Raw genomic sequence first — 18,113 nt, forward strand, 5'->3', positions numbered from 1 at the left:
TAGAATATTGTGATAAAGTTCTTTATTTTCTGTAATGCAATTAAAAAAAAAAAAAAAAATGTTCTATTTCTTTTCACATTACAAATCATTAAAATATTGCCTTTTTTTTTCTTTAATTTTTCTGATTATGAACACAAGCCAAAACTCTAAAAATATCTTCTCATAAAATTTCCTCAGACCAAGTAAAAAAAAAAAGTAAAAAAATTTATAACAGTTTTGTACCGCTGTCAAGGCCCAGCCCAGGTGTTTGCATTAATTAGACAATTCAAGTTTTTTGTTGATATTTCAGTTGATTTGTAATGAATCCAGAATGCATGACATTTTTGAATATTCTATTTCTGAGACAGTCCTATATATGTATATACATATATATGTATATACATATATATATATAAATATATATAGCTGCAGTTATGCATATGTATGTACACTTCTTTTTAACTACAACTTAAAAATGAAATGTTTTTAATTTAAGAAAAACAAGTGTAAATGCATGGTTATTTTGTTAATTATGTTTAGCATGACAATATATATATATATATAAATATATATATATATACATATATATATATGTGTATATATACATATATATACACATATATGGATATATACATACATATATATGTATATACATATATATATGTATATACATATATATATATATAAATATATATAGCTGCAGTTATGCATATGTATGGTGTCACTTCTTTTTAACTACAACTTAAAAATTAAATGTTTTTAATTTAAGAAAAACAAGTGTAAATGCATGGTTATTTTGTTAATTATGTTTAGCATGACAATATATATATATAAATATATACACATATATGTACGTATACATATACATATTTACACACATATATATATGTATACATATATATATATATATAGCTGCCGTTATGCATATGTATGCTGTCCCTTCTTTTGAACTACAACGTAAAAATAAAATGTAGTTATTTTGTTAATTATGTTTGGCATGAAAATATATGCATAGATAGTTATCAATAAATAGTTACTGTTCAACACAGCACCCAAGAACAACAAAAGAAGCAACACATATGTGCATCTATTCCTGATTAGACCTCATTCTGTTGATTTTTTATTTTGATTAGGCGTAGTACTATTTGGTACTTTTTTATGTTTTGCTTTTTTTTAATGGCTTTGCCGTTTTGAGTTTAAATATAAACTTAAAGCCATCCCTTTACAAAACGGATCTCATAGCACATAAAGAGCATTCTAAAACTCAAACAACTGCTCCTTTTGTAAAAAGTGCTTACAAATACACCGTAAATGTATTTGCGATAAATGTTCACAAAAGCTGACGCTAAAATCTGGTTTCAATATAAATTTTATTTGCAGGACATACGCAAAAAACCATACAATATCATCAGCTTCGCATTACAATGCACTCACATCCAGAAAGTGGGCTTCATTCTCTTAAAAATAAGTTATCCTCAACAACACTTTGACAAATATAAAAAAAAAAAAACATAAATTAAGTAATTTAGAATATCCACACATACTGCAGTAGAGTGCACAAGGACGGGGATATAAATCTGCCACATCAGGCGAGATTACTTGCAGTGTGAATGGGATAAGCTCAAAGGAATCTGTAATGGAAGGGAAATGAAATTTATCATTTAGCATTTACCCTGTGCTACTGAATTTGGATGAGGATCTTAGAAAATAATGACATACATTCAGTCAATCAAACATATACTTGAATTTAGGCCCAAACCATTCGTGAAGCTTATTAATGGTTTCTGTGATTCAGTCTTCACGTTGATGACATGAAGTGGACCTAACGCTAATGTTATGTGAGAAGCTAAATATGTTATAATAAATATCCTTAAATCTATCCTCATGGCTACTTCTGTGTGAAAACGGGTCTGGAAAATGTTTTTAATCAGTGTCATACATTTTCCCAACTCGCCGAGGACAAAGCAGTCTTTCGCTTGTCAGCAAAAGCTTGAAAATCACAAATATTAGGAGTCATAGTTTCAGTTGCTTGAACTGATCTGTGTGAAGATCTAAGAGAAGTAATGTGGTGCAACTCTTGGGCGTACAATACGAACACTCCCGATGACGCTGTGTCTACGATCGTATACGTTACATTCTTCCAGCCCAGAAAACGGTTGTGTTCTTGTTAACTCGAGGATCCCCCGAAACACAAAGGTAGCACGTTTCTACCCGACAACTGTGATATGCTTCAAGTATCGATATTCGCCGATGCAGCCGTGTTTACATGGAGTAACATTAAGTTACCGAGGGTTACTCGGACAACGTGTTAGTCGTGTGTGAACAATAAGACGTGTATCATTTGTTGGTGCAACCAAAAGAAATTAGCTCTGATTAGGTAATATCATTGATTTCTTATCTGGCTAAATGGTTCATCACACCATACAGTCGCCTATTTATTTATATGTATTAAATGCAGGTGATCATGTGACCCATTAGATATGTAATGCAATAAAACACCTGTTGAAAACATATTTGTTACCCTATATTTTACAGTGTACACAGCACATCTCTGGAGAGAACCTTGAGTTCAAGTGTCCGAAGCCGTGTTGCTTTAAATATTACGCACAAGAACACTTTGCATGTTCAGCCCTCATTTCCAGTCGGATGACGATCCGACTTCTCGGCCGAGAGAAACGCCAAATCATCATCATCACGACCAGATTTAAAATCAGTCCTCAAAGTCCAAAGAATTTGACTCATCAGGCTTTTGCAATTTGAAACGTGTGGAAAAACTTAAATATTGTTCTAAAACAATAAAACACGATGTTGATAAATATTCTATTTTCCACAAGGGCATTGTGTAAAAATTGCCTATTTTCTGCTTCATGGTCGAAATTAAAGAAACATGTTTGAAAGAAATACAATATTTATCAAAGTGCTCTTCTGTGTTATTGCCAACCCATCCAACTAGGCGTTGCGCAATCGTGCCTCGATAGAAACGCACTATTCCAGCTTCTTTGAGCTTTTTGGTGTTGCATAACAAAAATTGTAAAATGTCTGGAGAGAACTGTTGGGTTTGCACACATCTTTTTTTTGTTTTTGGTAATCGGATCACTCGGAACGCATTCGTCGCTGCCTTCAGTGAAATTGCTTTCTTTTCATTCTCGCGTCATCTTCTTCACGTTCTACTCCATTTTGGATCTCTCCAGCTTGGTTTTCAGGATTTCCTGGGAAAGAGAGAGCACACAGATTAATACATGTCCAGCAATGTGACCGTGGGCTGATGACACAGTGAAGGTCATCACCAGGAGCTTGTTAAACAGACACAAATACGATTGGAAATCATGGGACTAGCAGGGGGAGAGGAGAGTAAAAGGACCCTTTACCTCTTCTTCATCGAGCATTACAGGAAGAGCTCTGTATAGAAGGGGGGGGGGACACAGAAAGAGGCTGTGAATGCATGCATACAGTCCGGGCCCGAGTCAAACTGCATTCTAAGATAATCTATAAAGCTTGTGTGTGCTTCAAACGTCTTGAAACGATGTCAAAGTAAGAAGTATTACCGTTTTAAGACGATACCTTATTCTCACAAATACCAGGTAACGCGATACTTTAAGTATAAGTATAAGTTTGAATTGACTTTACTTACACATCAGCAACAGTTGTCGGAATGTTTTCCTCAACCCATTTTAGGTTTTCATCCTGGGAGGAGATTAGAAATAACAAATAATTAAGTTTTGTCAAAAAATAAATATTAAATGTCTAAAAGAAGAGCGATGTTGGCAGAACCCACCTCTTTACTCAACAGTTTCTGGGAGCCATTAGAGTCCGGCTTTGATCCTCTCATCTTCATTCCCTCTGAAAAACAAAGAATAAAATTTAATTAAAGAAGTCCATTGTCCGAGAATAAGATTATAACAAAACTAGGTTATTATAATGTCCACTCATACTAGACACCATTTCTCAATGAATCTGTGAATGGATTTAGATCACGGCCTCAGAAGAGCCAGGTAACAAAGACCATCTTCATAAGATCTGAGCAGACTTTGATTATTTGCAGATGAGCACCAAAATATATATACGCCCATATGATCACAGAGGCCGATAAGAACAGAAGAGAATATAATGGTTGAATATAGAGGAATACAACATATATTCACTGAAGAGTTTCCGTATTTAGTGACGTCATGTGACAAACATCCCTGCAGCCCTTAAGACTTTTATCTATAATAAACCATTAAAAGCATCCAGTCAGTTCACTCAAAATAAAGCATGGCTTTTAGCTAAAGGCAGCTCAAAAATATATTTAAATACACATATTAGCTCTATTAATGTTGACTTTTACTGGACACTTTATGGGATGCAGGACCCATCAACGCACATTACGAACTTTGCTTCTTCCCCGGGGTCTTTGTGCTTTTTCGCCTCGCAGGTTTCCAAGGACCGCGTTTATATCTGGACCGTGACCCTGATGACACCCACGGCTACTTTTATGAGTAACACTACTATTATTATCACCGACACCATTACTGCTTTGCTTATCCTTATTATTCTAATAATTCTAATAATAATAATAAATATATGAGAATCACCATTTGTGACTCCTGCATCTGTGCTTTTTCAAATAGAATAAATACAATTGCAATCATTATATCCAGTGCTGTTGTTACCATCATTATTCTACTTACAACTCATTATATGAATATTTATGTTGTTGGAAACGGTTACGTTGTTCATTCTGTGCACATGACATCTGCCCATCCTGTTGCTCTCCCTCAGGGGTCAGGGTCCTGTACCGAGGTGAGGGTCCCGGGACAGAGGCTGTTGTATGTGTACAGATTGTTAAGCCCTCGGAGGCAAATTTGTGATTCTTATACGAAAAAAATGGAATTAAACTTTGTTCACAAGTAGACAGTACTGGTTAGCTGGCTGGATAGTGTTTACTTTGACAATAGATGACATGAAACCATTGCTGCACCAATCAGAAATATTAGAGACTCTTCAGTCAAAAACAGCAAAAGAAACATAAAAAGAAACAGGCTGTTCTTGTCTCTAAATTACGGATCTGGATCCGGTTGTGGCAAAGCCATGACCCGCCCTGCTCTGCTTCTGATTGGCTTGGACTCGCTGCCTTCGTTGGTCTAAAGAACCTAAAGTCAACATGTTTCTCTGATTCTGAACTGAACAAACGCAACAGCTCCACCCGTCTATGAGCGTTACGAACACCGTCTCACTGAGCTGTACTGATGATGAGCGACTATTAGAGACGCCATGGCTGGGCTCGCAATGATAGGTCTTACCAAAAGCTTCACTCAGCATTGGCTCCTTGGCCTCTTCCTCGTCATCATCTTCATCAATCAGAGGAGAATGGGAGAACCTGAGAGAAAACAGAACCAAAAAAAACACAAATTAAATACTGTCAACTTGAACTGACGGAAATGGGTTTTGGGCTCCGGCTGAACTCTGACCTCTGGTTGTTCGCAGAAGGCCGCAGCAGCACCATGATGACCAGCAGGATGGTGGAGAACAGGAGACGCCAGAAGGCATCGTCTACCCACAAGTCCCTCCAACCCTGTGGAAAAGATACAAATAGGAAAGAGTGATGACGTCGTCAGGTTGGAAGGCGGGTTCACTTTTCATCTATCGCATAAACAAGAAACAGAAACCTCACGGTGGGAAAAGGAGAGGAACACAATACAATAACCAATCAACAACAGAGCAGAAAACAAACTGACCCTCTGGCAGTCGACCAGCTTGAAGACTTTGGTGGTCCAGATGATGAATATGATAGAAGCTGTGGAAACAAAGTAAACACCGGTCTACTTTTGATGTCTGTAAACAATATGCAAATGATGGGAAACAGCACAGGAGAAGTCCGACTCAAGCTGAGCTTTGAAGCAAAAAGTACATAGTGGCCAAAAAGTGGAATTACAACCTCCGGGTTCATCACGTGATACTATAGGCTCCAAAATACTTTTCCCCATAAACTTACATTTGGAAAGAGACGTCTGTAACTCAGCGGATACTTTATTTTGGGAGGTAAATGAACTTGAAAAGCCCGTATTAAAACTATTAGCTCATAAAAGTTGTAAAATGGAATCAGCCCAATCGAGAGTTTTTTCCTTCCTCCGTGCATGTGGACGAGGCCGAATCGAGGACTAAGCCCACGAGTGCGTGTACTCTACGGCCATCTTAATGCGGAAGATCCAGGACATTTTCATCAAACTCACGCAAACTTGTTTTTATTCATGTGCCGTTGAACTTTTATAGCAACGAGAGGGGAGGGGCGTCCACTCCTCTTTATAGATTCACCGTCTCTCCAGTAGAAAACATATTAGGAGAGGCAATCCCAGCAAAAGAGTAGGTAAATATACAAATGCCTTATGCTCTGGTACATGAGGAGCATGTATTGAAACACGACAGGACCCACTGTGCGTGTTAAAGGAATAGTTACCGACTTTACACAACTCTTTTTTTTTTTTTTACATAGCAAGAAGACCTTCCCAACACCTGTAAACACTGGATGTGTAAAACCAGTGGACATGCCATTAATCCATAACGATGCAGCCGTTTCTGAATTGAGGAACAGCTCCACTAGAGCCGTCAAGTAACACTCACCGACCACAGAGAAGATGAGGGTGTTGGTGAAGTGCTGATACAGCGACAGTTTCACGATATTCCTGCGGAGCTTCAGGAGACGGGTGGTTTGAGACAGACTGATGAAAATGTAGATGCAAGTTAAGGAGAACACATGAAAGCAGCCACAATCAAAAGCGTATATCTCTGGAATCGCTTCTGAATATGCTAATCCTTGACTTGTGGCAGCTTTTGCCGGTCGGGGTTAAAGGATATCCACCACATGACGCAGGAGTCAATGAGGGAGAGGCTGAGATTGGCCACCAGGGCGACCGTCCCATAGAAACCCTGGAAAAACAAGACGGTAGTCGGACTTTACAACCGAGACACAACACGAGCCTGGAGGCCAGCAGAGAGCAACGAGCGTGAAGTCACACGAGATAAAACTTGTGTTCGGATCTGGTGACGAATTCAGTCTCCTCTCTTTGAAGCAGCCTCGTAGGATACATTTACCGAACTGCACGACGTCGTTCAATCTCCTTCCCGTCTTTCTTATCGCATGTGTCTTTGTATAAAAATGTGTTTCCACTTCTTTTTTAACCTGCTGCCGTGTCTTTGGCTGCATTTGTATACGGCTCTCCATCAAATAGGTCACAACCAATTCCTCACTTGTCTGCCTCCCAGAGAACGAACCCCTGTGGAACCTTTTCTCTCGACTCAAATCAACTGCATTTGCCTTGAAAGCTGATACACCTCCGCCATCAGCTTCAATTATTCGGTGGAGGCTGCAACAGCTCATGTCTCATCTGGAGTAATTGAAATGCAGTGGGCTCATTATATTTTTCTGGATGAAAAAGTCATGTGCCGTCACAGAAAATTGTGATTTAAGGTTTGGGAGTGAAATAGAAAATGGTCTCCTAAACAGTGGCAAGAGAGCGCCTCCCAAAGACAGTGTGATGTCATAAGAGGAATGGTGATTAATGGGAGGTACATTCCTTCCCGGTGGTTGCAGCAGGGACTACAACTAGCATGACATCTAGTGTAAAAGACTACAATTCCCACTCAGCAGTGCAGGCGGGCCACGGCTGCTGCACAGCTGAAAGGGATGAGGCTGATGAGCCTGCAGGAGGCTGGTGTGAGGGTGAAGACAGGAGAGGAGCTCAGGAGAGTTCTGATATCATGTTAAAGACAATGAACCAGGAGAAGACTGAAGCACTTATGTTTGTTTTGTACAAGGACTTTTGTTGGCGTTAAGTTTACCTTTTTGTTAAACGGAATCTAATTACAGAAACTTTGAGTTAAAGAAACCCTCGCCTGTCGTCTTGATGTGTGTACCCACTCCTCACCTCACGATCCCGTCCTCTCAAAACATCACAACAGCTACACTTAGTGATCTCTTATTTGGTATATATTTATTTTTCGGACAGGATGCAACTGGGCTGCCTTTAAGTCATATTCGTGAAATTAAACCTTGCTGTTGATACTGAATATGAATGATTCTAATTATCGCATTAATTATTGATACTTACACCCGTCACTCTTAGCACACCTTCCACAGAGGAGAAGAGCAGGTAGAGGAGCCCAACAGCTCCCAGCCGGTGAACTGTGGTCCCTAACCTGGGCCTACATAAGTGAGCGGGGAAACACTGTTCAAGTATACAAACAAATGATTAAAACTAGAACGGGCACTCGGTAGAGCGCATACCTTCACATATCACAAGATTGGGCATTGAATTATGAACATTTTGGCATTAGTTGCATGCCAATTGGATAGAAATTGACCGCGCTATGGTAAAAAGAAGATGTTGACCTTTTCATGACCTTGACATTGACCTTTGACCCGATCGATCCCAAAATCTAATCAAATAGTCCCCGGATGATAACCAATCATCCCACCAAATGTCATGCGATTCGGTTTAATACTTTTTGACTTACGCGAATAACACGCACGCATACAAATACACGGCGATCAAAACATTACCTTCCGCATTTTCAATGCGAAGGTAATAAGAGTTTTAGCAGAGAGTCCACTACTGAGTTTATTTGGTGATGAATAATGAGAACCATCAATCATCAAATAATCTTAAAATGTGTGTTTTAAAAGTCTAAACCTACCTGACGATGCCATAGCCAAGACTGACGATGAGGACCAGGATTCGGGCCAGAGATCTTTTAAGTGCAGAAAGCAGCTCAGCGAAAATCACAGCCCCTTGAACTGTGAAGCGATAAAACACACAAAGTAAATGCTGATTATATCACACTGGAGTATAAAATGAGGAAATTACATGATTGTACGAACAAGCAGATATAAATCAACGTGACCCACCGTAGTCTCCTTTGTAACGGATGCTCTGATATTCGGAGTAAAACACAGCTTTCTCCAGCATGCCGAGGATGATGACGGCACCGATCCAGAACTGGATCCGCAGCAGATCCCTCCAATAGCAGGCACACCAGAAGAGCCAGAGAGCCCCGAACAGCACGTACACAATGCACATGACCATGAAGAACTGCGATGGTCAGGAGAGAGAGAGAGAGAGAGAGAAAAATGAAAAGGTGCAGCTTTGATTGAAATAGCTGTAACTTGTATACCAAGGTTTAATTTCACCAATAACAATACTGTCCAATTCAGGCTGATTTATTTATGTGCAAATTCATTCATTAGTGAGCCTTAAGATTAATTCTTGACCTTGGAAACAGCAATTTAACAAAATAATATCTCTAACTTTGACCAAAGTCAGGTATATATAATTTACCTCAAGGATCTTTACAATCTGTGTAGCGTACGCCCCTCTCTGCCCATTAGGGAAAGGAAAATCCCCCCCCCCCCCCAAAAATAGAAGAAACCTCAAGAAGTGCAACGGAGGAGGGATTCCTCTCCACGGACAAAATAGACCAACATAATACAATTAGTGCACTGTAACTGCAATAAGTGTACAGGAGAGTATTTTTTTAAAATGTGAAGTGCCCTCTGATCCAGATAACACAGTAATTGAAAGGTGCATAACTTGTTATTCGCATTAGGTTGATTCCCCCCCCCCCCTCTGTACTCTGCCTGATTGGCTCGTACTCGCTGCCTTCCTTATTGCTAAAGAGCAAGATTGGTGGAGGTTGTGTAGCCGCAGTAGATTCATGATTTAAACTCAGATGTGGATGTTTTAATCATGATGGTAATGTATGATGGTTTATTGCTTTCATTTATAATCACAGGAAATTGTTTTTTATAAATGTTGCTATGCACATTGTTTTTAACCCTTGTGTTGCCTTAGGGTCATTTTGACCCGAATCAATATTACACCCTCCCCCCGCTTTAGGATTAATTTGACCCCATTCAATGTTTAATGTCGGTGTTCTTTCGGTAGTCAACAAACAAACATAAAGTGCCTCACACTTAAACTTGGAAAACAATATTAATTCTAATAATTTTCTGGAGGTTTTAATTGCTGGCCTCAAATTGAACCCAAAAGGTAAAATATGTTAGTAAATATAAAGGTAACAGGAGGGTGAAACATTGAATCGGGTCAAAATGACCCAAAGGCGGGGGGAGGGTGTAATATTGATTCGGGTCAAAATGACCCTAAGGCAACACAAGGGTTAAGGATGTCATCATAATTAAATGTGAGACACGGATTAACAAGAGAAACAACAAAATAAATTGCCCTTCGCATAAAAAAGGAGGCTGGCCTCTGGTCTAGACAATTAGAATGAAAAAATATGGATGATTGTAACCATTTACACCACAACACTGAGCAACTCAATCCACCGAGGAAGGCCACAAACTGTGATTAAAAGCTTTACAAAATAAATTTAAAAAAAGCTAATTTGTGTTCAGATAAATATAAACCCCTCCCCCTTTACATAAAGCATTGTGCAAACCATCATCAGGGGCCAGTCTGCTGGAGAAGAGTAGTCATGTGGTCCCTTCATCTCAACTTTCACTGGGGAAAGAAAATAGGTCACGTTTTACATTTTCAATTGTCAGATTTGTGTCCTCATTAATGTATCGACTGAATAAATACGAACGGATTCTAAAGGTTTCGGAGTGAAAAGGTGTCTCTCACTTGTAAACGCGAAGCTGAGCTGCTCGGCCCCGATGTCGTCATCCTCGCCTCCGCGGAACAACGGCTGAACCTTCACGATGAACAGATACGGACTGTCCTTCCAAGATTTGGCCACGGCGCTGATATCCTGCAGAGAATCAGAGAAGTTATGGTAATTTATTCGACTTCGTAGCACGAAGCTCTCGAAAGATGTGATCCGATAGAAGCCCCGGGGTTCTTCAAATGTTTTTTTTTATCCATTAGCCACATTACAGTTTACATATCCGTTATCCCTCGCAACAACCACGTTGCTGCAACAGCTTCAACCAAAGTTCGTGCTGCAGACGGAGCCGTGATCACAGCCACGAGGAGCAACGGATGCAAAGTGGCAGATCTTCTCCCACTTTAAATTTGACTTGCATTACAACTGGACTGGACCAACACGCGATTTGTTCTTATTGAGAGGGAACACAAAAACAATCATCCCATCGTGACTTTTTGTAGCTCAGTACGATATGCCTTCAGAACATGTCTTACATAATTAAATACATAAGTAAGTAAGAAAGTAATTTATTTTCCATACGTGTACGTGTACGTACTGACAGACATTAACAACAGAAAAAATGTACGCCCCGCCCCTAACCCTTTAACCCCCCCCCCCCCCCTCCCAACTACTACAGGCACAGTACACACACATATGGATCAAAACATAAAATGTCGTACAAGCAACAACAACAACAACAACAAAACCAGAACAGGAAAAAGAAAACCAAAAGAAAACGAAAAAGAAAGAGACATAGTAAAAATAATAATAAAAGGCAAATGTGAACGACTGGTAAAATGTGCGTAAGAAGTAATAACATGTCTTACCGGCTTGTCCGGCCAAATATAGCTCTGATTCGAAGGGTCGCTCTGAACATGGAACAAAGAACATTGTCATTGAGTTTACCAGTGTTACATTCACACAAATAAAGTTTTGAGATATTACGGTGGGTATGTTCAATCTATTTAATACCAGCATGATCAGTGGCTCACCTTTGGGCTAGTGAGGGGCTGATATGGGTTGAAGTCGTTATAATAAACCTAAGTGAGAGGATAAAGAAACATTAATATATTCACTGTATGGAGATCCAACACATGCCTTTAGATAAAATAAACACAGAGGGTAAACATCCCTGAAGATTCACAGTGGAATGATCCTTGTATTAATGTGCCCTCAGGAGTCACAAACCTTCGGTAAGAAGAGGGCGGAGCAGTTGTCGAAGTACGTGTAGCCCTGACTGTAGAAGCCACTCCAGCCGTCTTTCAACATGTGGTCCATACCAAACATGTTCATGGCTTTGATGTCCTACAGAAGCACCGAGAGGGGGACATCAGTGGCTACACTATACCAGAACACACATGACACGCCATGATAATCCTATATCGAAAATAAAACGCGTGGAGTAGTAATGAAATCAGCGTAAATTAGAAGTAAAGATCAGTGAATATTCATTTAAATTCCATTGATTGTAATGGTAAAAAAAAGAAAGAAGCAAAACAGATAAACGAATCAGTACAAACTGCTAACTAATTAGTAAACAACGGAGAATGCTTTAATGACCTCGTCCTCAAAATACTTTCAAAACAACGCATCCCGCTAACGTATTATTTTTTGTAAGTGTCAAACAAAAAAGTGATCAGATCCGAACTGAATGCAGCCCGAGACTCCTTCACTGGTGGAAAGTTCAGTCATCAGTTCATCTTCAGGAGAAAGCATTTGATTCCTGTTTGGACAAAAAACTCAAAGTCCTGATGATACTTCTGCTACTTCACAATTGGCTAAACTTCACTTTGTTTACAAAGGCAGAAGAGTTGATGAGCTTTGCGTCTGATCAGCACATTTGATTGTCCGCGCACCACATTGATGACGACTGTAGAGATTTGTTTGAGTGATGACAAATGTTGTTGAAATGAGATATTTGGGTAAAAGTAGTGTGTCAGATGTTGAGAACGCATCTCCATTTAATGTATTTTTTAAATGTATTGCCATCTTCGTTTTCAGAAGAAAGTTTGGTGTCGCCTTGCTTGAAGTCATTGTTTTGCTTTACTGGTTTTAGAAACCTGTTTGGAGCCTCACAGATGAAGACGCTGAACTTTCAAGACACAACTTAATGAAAAAATGTCTCATCGGGCGACAGATGACCTTCGGTAGAACAAATGAAGTTGTTTGACTGTGGGGTGAAGGATTTGCCCAACCTGAAAGCATCACAAACCAATTTGCTAATAGATTTAACCGACAAAGAAACCAAAGGAACCTGAAATGTGTGACGTCTTGGGAGACAAAGTATCCCGGAGTCTTTGAGCTGGATGGTAAATTTGACTGCAAAGCATTTACAACGTACCCATTGTATACAAATGGCAAACATATCGTCAGTGTTGGCAACCAAAGCTGATGCTGCTGATACTTTTAAAGTTAATGCTGGATGACAAAACCAACAGTTGAGGCTCAGGCATCAACCGGCAGAAGTCAATACTCACGGGTGTGTTGAAGACCTCATTGTAGCAAACAGAGGAGCGCAGGTACCAGCTGATGTTAAAGGCCAGGCTTTTATCACATGTTGTCGTGTCACCCTGGACTGCAGCGAGAACAAACAGGCAGGAGCTCTGGATTAGTAGACAGTCAGAAAACCGGACGTGGCAAGGAGTTACCTGGGAGATGTAATCTACTACTTTTTGGTACCTTTATAATTACCTTCGCATTGAAAATGCGGAAGGAGATGTATTAAACCGAATCGCATGAAATTTGGTGGGATGATTGGTTATTATCCGGGGACCATTTGATTAGATTTTGGGATCAATCGGGTCAAAGGTCAAGGTCATGAAAAGGTCAAAATCTTCTTTTTACCATAGCACGGTCCATTTTTATCCAATTGTCATGCAACTAATGCCAACATGTTCATAACTCAATGTCCAATCTTGTGATATGCGAAGGTATGCGCTCTACCGAGTGCCCATTCTAGTTTAGTTATATTTCGAAAGGTGACTTTTTTGCTATTTCCCTCCATCATGCTGATTCATTGCATCCTGGTATTTTTTCTCCTACAGTGGCACGAGAGATTGGACTCGAAATCCAGACTGTTTGCTGTCCTGGCTCCTCATTGGTAGAACGAGCTCCCCACTGACATCAGGAGAGCAAAAAGTCTCTACAGCTTCCGCCGGAAACTAAAAACACATCTTTTCCGACTATATCTGGATTAAAACACAGATTAGCACTTCAGTGGCACTTAAATAGCTCTTATTATGGTACTTTTGTAGTTCGACTTTGTTGAGGAAATGTTACTTTCTGTATTCTTGTTGCTCTTAGTTTGTACTCTAGGTTGATGCACTTATTGTAAGTCGCTTTGGATAAAAGCGTCTGCTAAATGACATGTCATGTAATGTGTCATTGGTGTACAGTATTATGAATACTGAGTATTTCTTATTTTATGACTGGTGGACGCTGATGCGACCGTGACTTCTGTCACGAGAAGAAATAATCTTATTCTGAGGGACAAAATATGACGTTTACTGTCAAATGTTATTGATCGTATCGTCTCTCCGACCAAACTACATTACAAATGTGATGAAAATATCATGATCTAGCTCATGCCTGGTACAATGCCTTATTAGCAAGACTGAAAAAACTGCTACAGCAATATGCAAAACTGTTCTTGAGATAAAAGTGTTTCTCGTTTTTAGAGGTTTTAGGGTGACCTTTACAATTTTAAGATTCATGAAACTGAAAAGTGCTTTTTATAAACCATGTAGACCGAGGATGCATACATGGTTCTACGGGGAGCAGATGTGTTCTGCCATGACAGTGTGACTCATACTGATCTGTATGATGCAGATAAGATGCTATCTAACATCATTTTTGATCGTTTCAGAGATTACAGAAAACCTGCCCTGCTTTTTTATTTAGGAGTCTGATGGGGAGAGTTTGCCACTAAAAAGACAACAAGTGCCAGATAAAAGACCTCCAAAAATAATAAGGATGAGTGTTAAGTTCCTGTGACTCACAACATTGTCAGAGCTTGAATGTTTTAGTAAATGTTCCACCTATAATTTGTCAAATTATCTATGTGTCGTAATATTTAAATAAATAAAAAGTCAATATTTATACTAAGAAGGATGCAGAAGCAGGAAGTAGCTTGAGGAAGCAGTACCCTCATTGTTGCCCCACACACGATTAAGAGGTCAGACTACTCACACTTCATGAATATGGTGGTGTTGGTGTACAGCGTCTTCCGAAACACAACATCTTGTGTCTGAAAACAGAACAAAGACAAATCAGTTTTTGTCAAACAACTCTGGCTCAGTCAGATTAGTTCAACACTGTTTGGAGCCACTTCAGGTCGGCCGAAAAAACATCATCAAAGATCTGGCTATATTTTCAAAAGGAGCCAAAAGAGGCTACCAAGTCAGTACAACAATATATAAAGATTTTTTATAAATCATGTACTCTTTAACTAATGATAGTCATTAGATTATTTTGTATGAGCTATGTGCACAATACAACCTCAACCTCAACCAAAAACACATCCTATTGTTTTGGTGAAGAGCAACATCAGATAATGCAGGTAAAACAAAGTGTCGATAACAGTTGCTGTTTTTTTAAATAACTACCACCGTGGCTTCAATGACAAAGCAGGGTCTTTCTGAAACACATCATTACTTCCTCAAAGGACTCCACGTACACCACTGCATTGTCAATAGTAGCTCAGTTAAGGTTTCATAGATTTTTCTGCCATTAAAAAAAACAAAAAAACATCCGGTATTAGTTTGTTGCAGAGGTGGAATAAGTACTTAGATAATGCATTTTAATCTGTACTTATGTAAAAGTAGTTATTGTGGATATTAATGTATAATATGCATGTATGTTGTATATTATTGTTACAGCTGGTGAATATGGGGCTAATTTTAACTACTTTATCTGCACAATGACATTATTATTTATATTTTATATTATTCATCCTTATGTGCAACGTCACCAGTCATAACGTTATAAAGAAATTAATGTTGTGGATGAAATATAAACAAGTATACTCATGTAACTACTCTCGAGTACAGTAATAACTATCTTACATGTATTTGTTGTTTCTCTTCCTGTCCTGAATAGACTATAACTTGAGCCACCTTATGTTTACCATGTTTGTTCTGACTGAATGGCCTTCCTTTTCTTTTATAACACGTCTGTTTGTAGTTTCCCCTTTTTCTTAGCATCACACTTGCAAATAACGTTGAGACAGATTACCTGTTTCCCCTAAATTCCACTGTTAACGTTAGCCTATTAGATTTTCAAGATAAAACGTCACACCGTAGACGGAGTTAAGACACCGCTCAGTCAGAATGAGACGTGTATACTGTCCGACCGAGCAAAACCAGGAACTGTCAGAGAAGATTAGTGTTTAAAAGATGGATTATACAGGGAGATAGATGCTAGGGACTAGCTAGCTAGCTACCTCGGCTAACAGCTGGTGTTGGAGATTTAGCGCAACAGACTTTGTAATAACCGTTAAAAAAGGAAGAAATGGTCATACTGACCGAGTTGATCTCCACGTTCCACATGGAGACCTCTGCCACCGTGCCGACACAGAAATACGATGCAAAAAACAGGAAACACAACCGATGCGACGGTGCATCTGGCATCTTCATCTGTGGGTCTCCGACAAACAGATCCGGGTCGTCCGCGCATGCGCATCAGTTCCGTGAAGCGTCCGGCTGGAGTTTGCGACGTCACCGCAAGATGGCGGAAACGCTTCGTAAAGATAAGCTGGAGGGTACTATTATAATTTAATTTAATATATTAATATTATGTACTTCGTACTATGTTTAGCTCTGAACCTAAAGTAAATCATTTTGGCAATTCTTTTAATTTCACACAATGTGTTACTAACGTTAGCTAGTTTGTTAATGTTTGCATGTTCTCCTTTATGAACTAGCGTTAATTAAAAAAAGATATATATGAATATAAACTGGACGAATATTGTTATATACTGTAGCTTACATATATTAAGTATGCATTAGCAATAAAAATACGGTTCTGAAAAAAAGTATCATTAATGTTTCATTAAAACAGTAATGTATTGAAAAATATCCAACTTGAATCCAACATGAAACATAATCCCTGCCAAGTTGTTTTATCTGCTTATTATTTCAAATAAACTTCCTAATTTTATCAAAAATATATATATAATTTGTTTAATCTTTTTTTCTCATAAACAAGTGCACACACACACACACACACACACACACACACACAAACACACGCACACACACGCACACACACACACACACACACACACACACACAAAACAACCAGGTAATTCAGTGGAGAGTTTAGTTTGAAACTTCCCACCGGAAGTGGAGTTAGTGGCGTTTTGGCAGTGAGTCTCACCTCCGTGCTGTCACTGCTGCAGTGTTGCCAGGTCCGCGGTTTCCCCGCGGAATTGGGCTACTTTTGAAGTGTTGCCGCGGGTTGAATTTTTTGTCCGCTGGTTCGGGTAGACCTATTTTGCATGCAAATTACATGAATATCTTTAAATAAAAATCCATATTACCCAAATCCTACCAAACTGACTCCAGATCAGCACGTACACGCCGACACATCCGCGCACACAGTGGAGCACACTCTCACAAGCGCACTCTAACGTCATTTTCAAAATAAGCGATATTGATAGACATCAACAGCCAAGAGCAGTGGTCCTCAAACTAAGGCCCGCGGGCCAAATACGGCCCGCCTCCACATTTGACCCGGCCCTCTGAACAATACCAGAGGAGTATGTCGGGGCGAAATTCTCACAAGAACTCAAATAAATGCCCCGTCGGATATTAAAACACATTTGGGGGGACTTGATGGCAGAGAGAGTAACTTTTATTCTTAAATACGGATGAATGAAAAAAGTGGGCTCCAGCAAAAAGGGCACTTATCTCATCCAGGGCAAAGGGGCTGGTGCTTGAGCACCACTAGGGCTCTATCTGTGCACGTGCCTGTCAGGGGGGCATCATGAAGGAGTTATGGGCATATTTTGAGTTCTGATATTGGGCTGGTTTTTGGGCTGGTTTTATTGGCCATTGGGCTTGTTTTGTCACACAGACCTGGCAACCCTGCCTCTATTCGTCCCGCGGTGGGGAACTTTCATAAATCACAGCAGCGGTGCACGTCAGCGCATCAATGAAAATAAATATAAACACAAAACACAATACTAAAAAACTAAATACTAAATATACAGGGGGAGCTTCCTGTGTCTCTGTCACACAGAGAGGTCTGGAGGAGCAACATGGAGTTCTTCTGTGAAATAAAGTTTGAGTTTTTACCGGTTCCTGAGATAAATAGTACGGCTAAGGCTGCTTCTTGCAGAACGAGGTGTAGAGAATACAGGAGAGGACAGGTGAGTACAAGAGAGGACAGGAGAGGAGAGGACAGGTGAGGAGAGGACAGGAGAGGACAGAAGAGGAGAGGACAGGAGAGGAGAGGACAGGAGAGGACAGGTGAGTACAAGAGAGGACATGAGA

The 18,113-nt window shown here is 39.6% G+C and overlaps 1 protein-coding gene across 1 annotated transcript; it reads right to left on the reverse strand.

Annotated features, from left to right (window-relative positions):
• Positions 1-1,330: 1,330 nt before the first annotated feature.
• On the reverse strand, positions 1,331-16,253 carry LOC130201786 (transmembrane protein 87A-like). Its single transcript, XM_056426899.1, has 20 exons — positions 16,143-16,253; positions 14,809-14,866; positions 13,098-13,195; positions 11,809-11,925; positions 11,613-11,660; positions 11,448-11,489; positions 10,599-10,725; positions 10,414-10,475; positions 8,864-9,047; positions 8,653-8,752; positions 8,067-8,160; positions 6,812-6,885; positions 6,580-6,686; positions 5,697-5,755; positions 5,430-5,533; positions 5,262-5,338; positions 3,755-3,819; positions 3,611-3,663; positions 3,348-3,378; positions 1,331-3,188 (listed from the first exon to the last, which is right to left on the reverse strand). Exons 1-20 carry the CDS (start codon positions 16,251-16,253, stop codon positions 3,147-3,149), a joined length of 1,653 nt encoding a protein of 550 aa, XP_056282874.1. The 3' UTR covers positions 1,331-3,146.
• Positions 16,254-18,113: the final 1,860 nt, after the last annotated feature.

Source organism: Pseudoliparis swirei, chromosome 11 (genome assembly GCF_029220125.1).
Source record: "Pseudoliparis swirei isolate HS2019 ecotype Mariana Trench chromosome 11, NWPU_hadal_v1, whole genome shotgun sequence".
NCBI classification, from domain to species: Eukaryota; Metazoa; Chordata; class Actinopteri; order Perciformes; family Liparidae; genus Pseudoliparis; species Pseudoliparis swirei.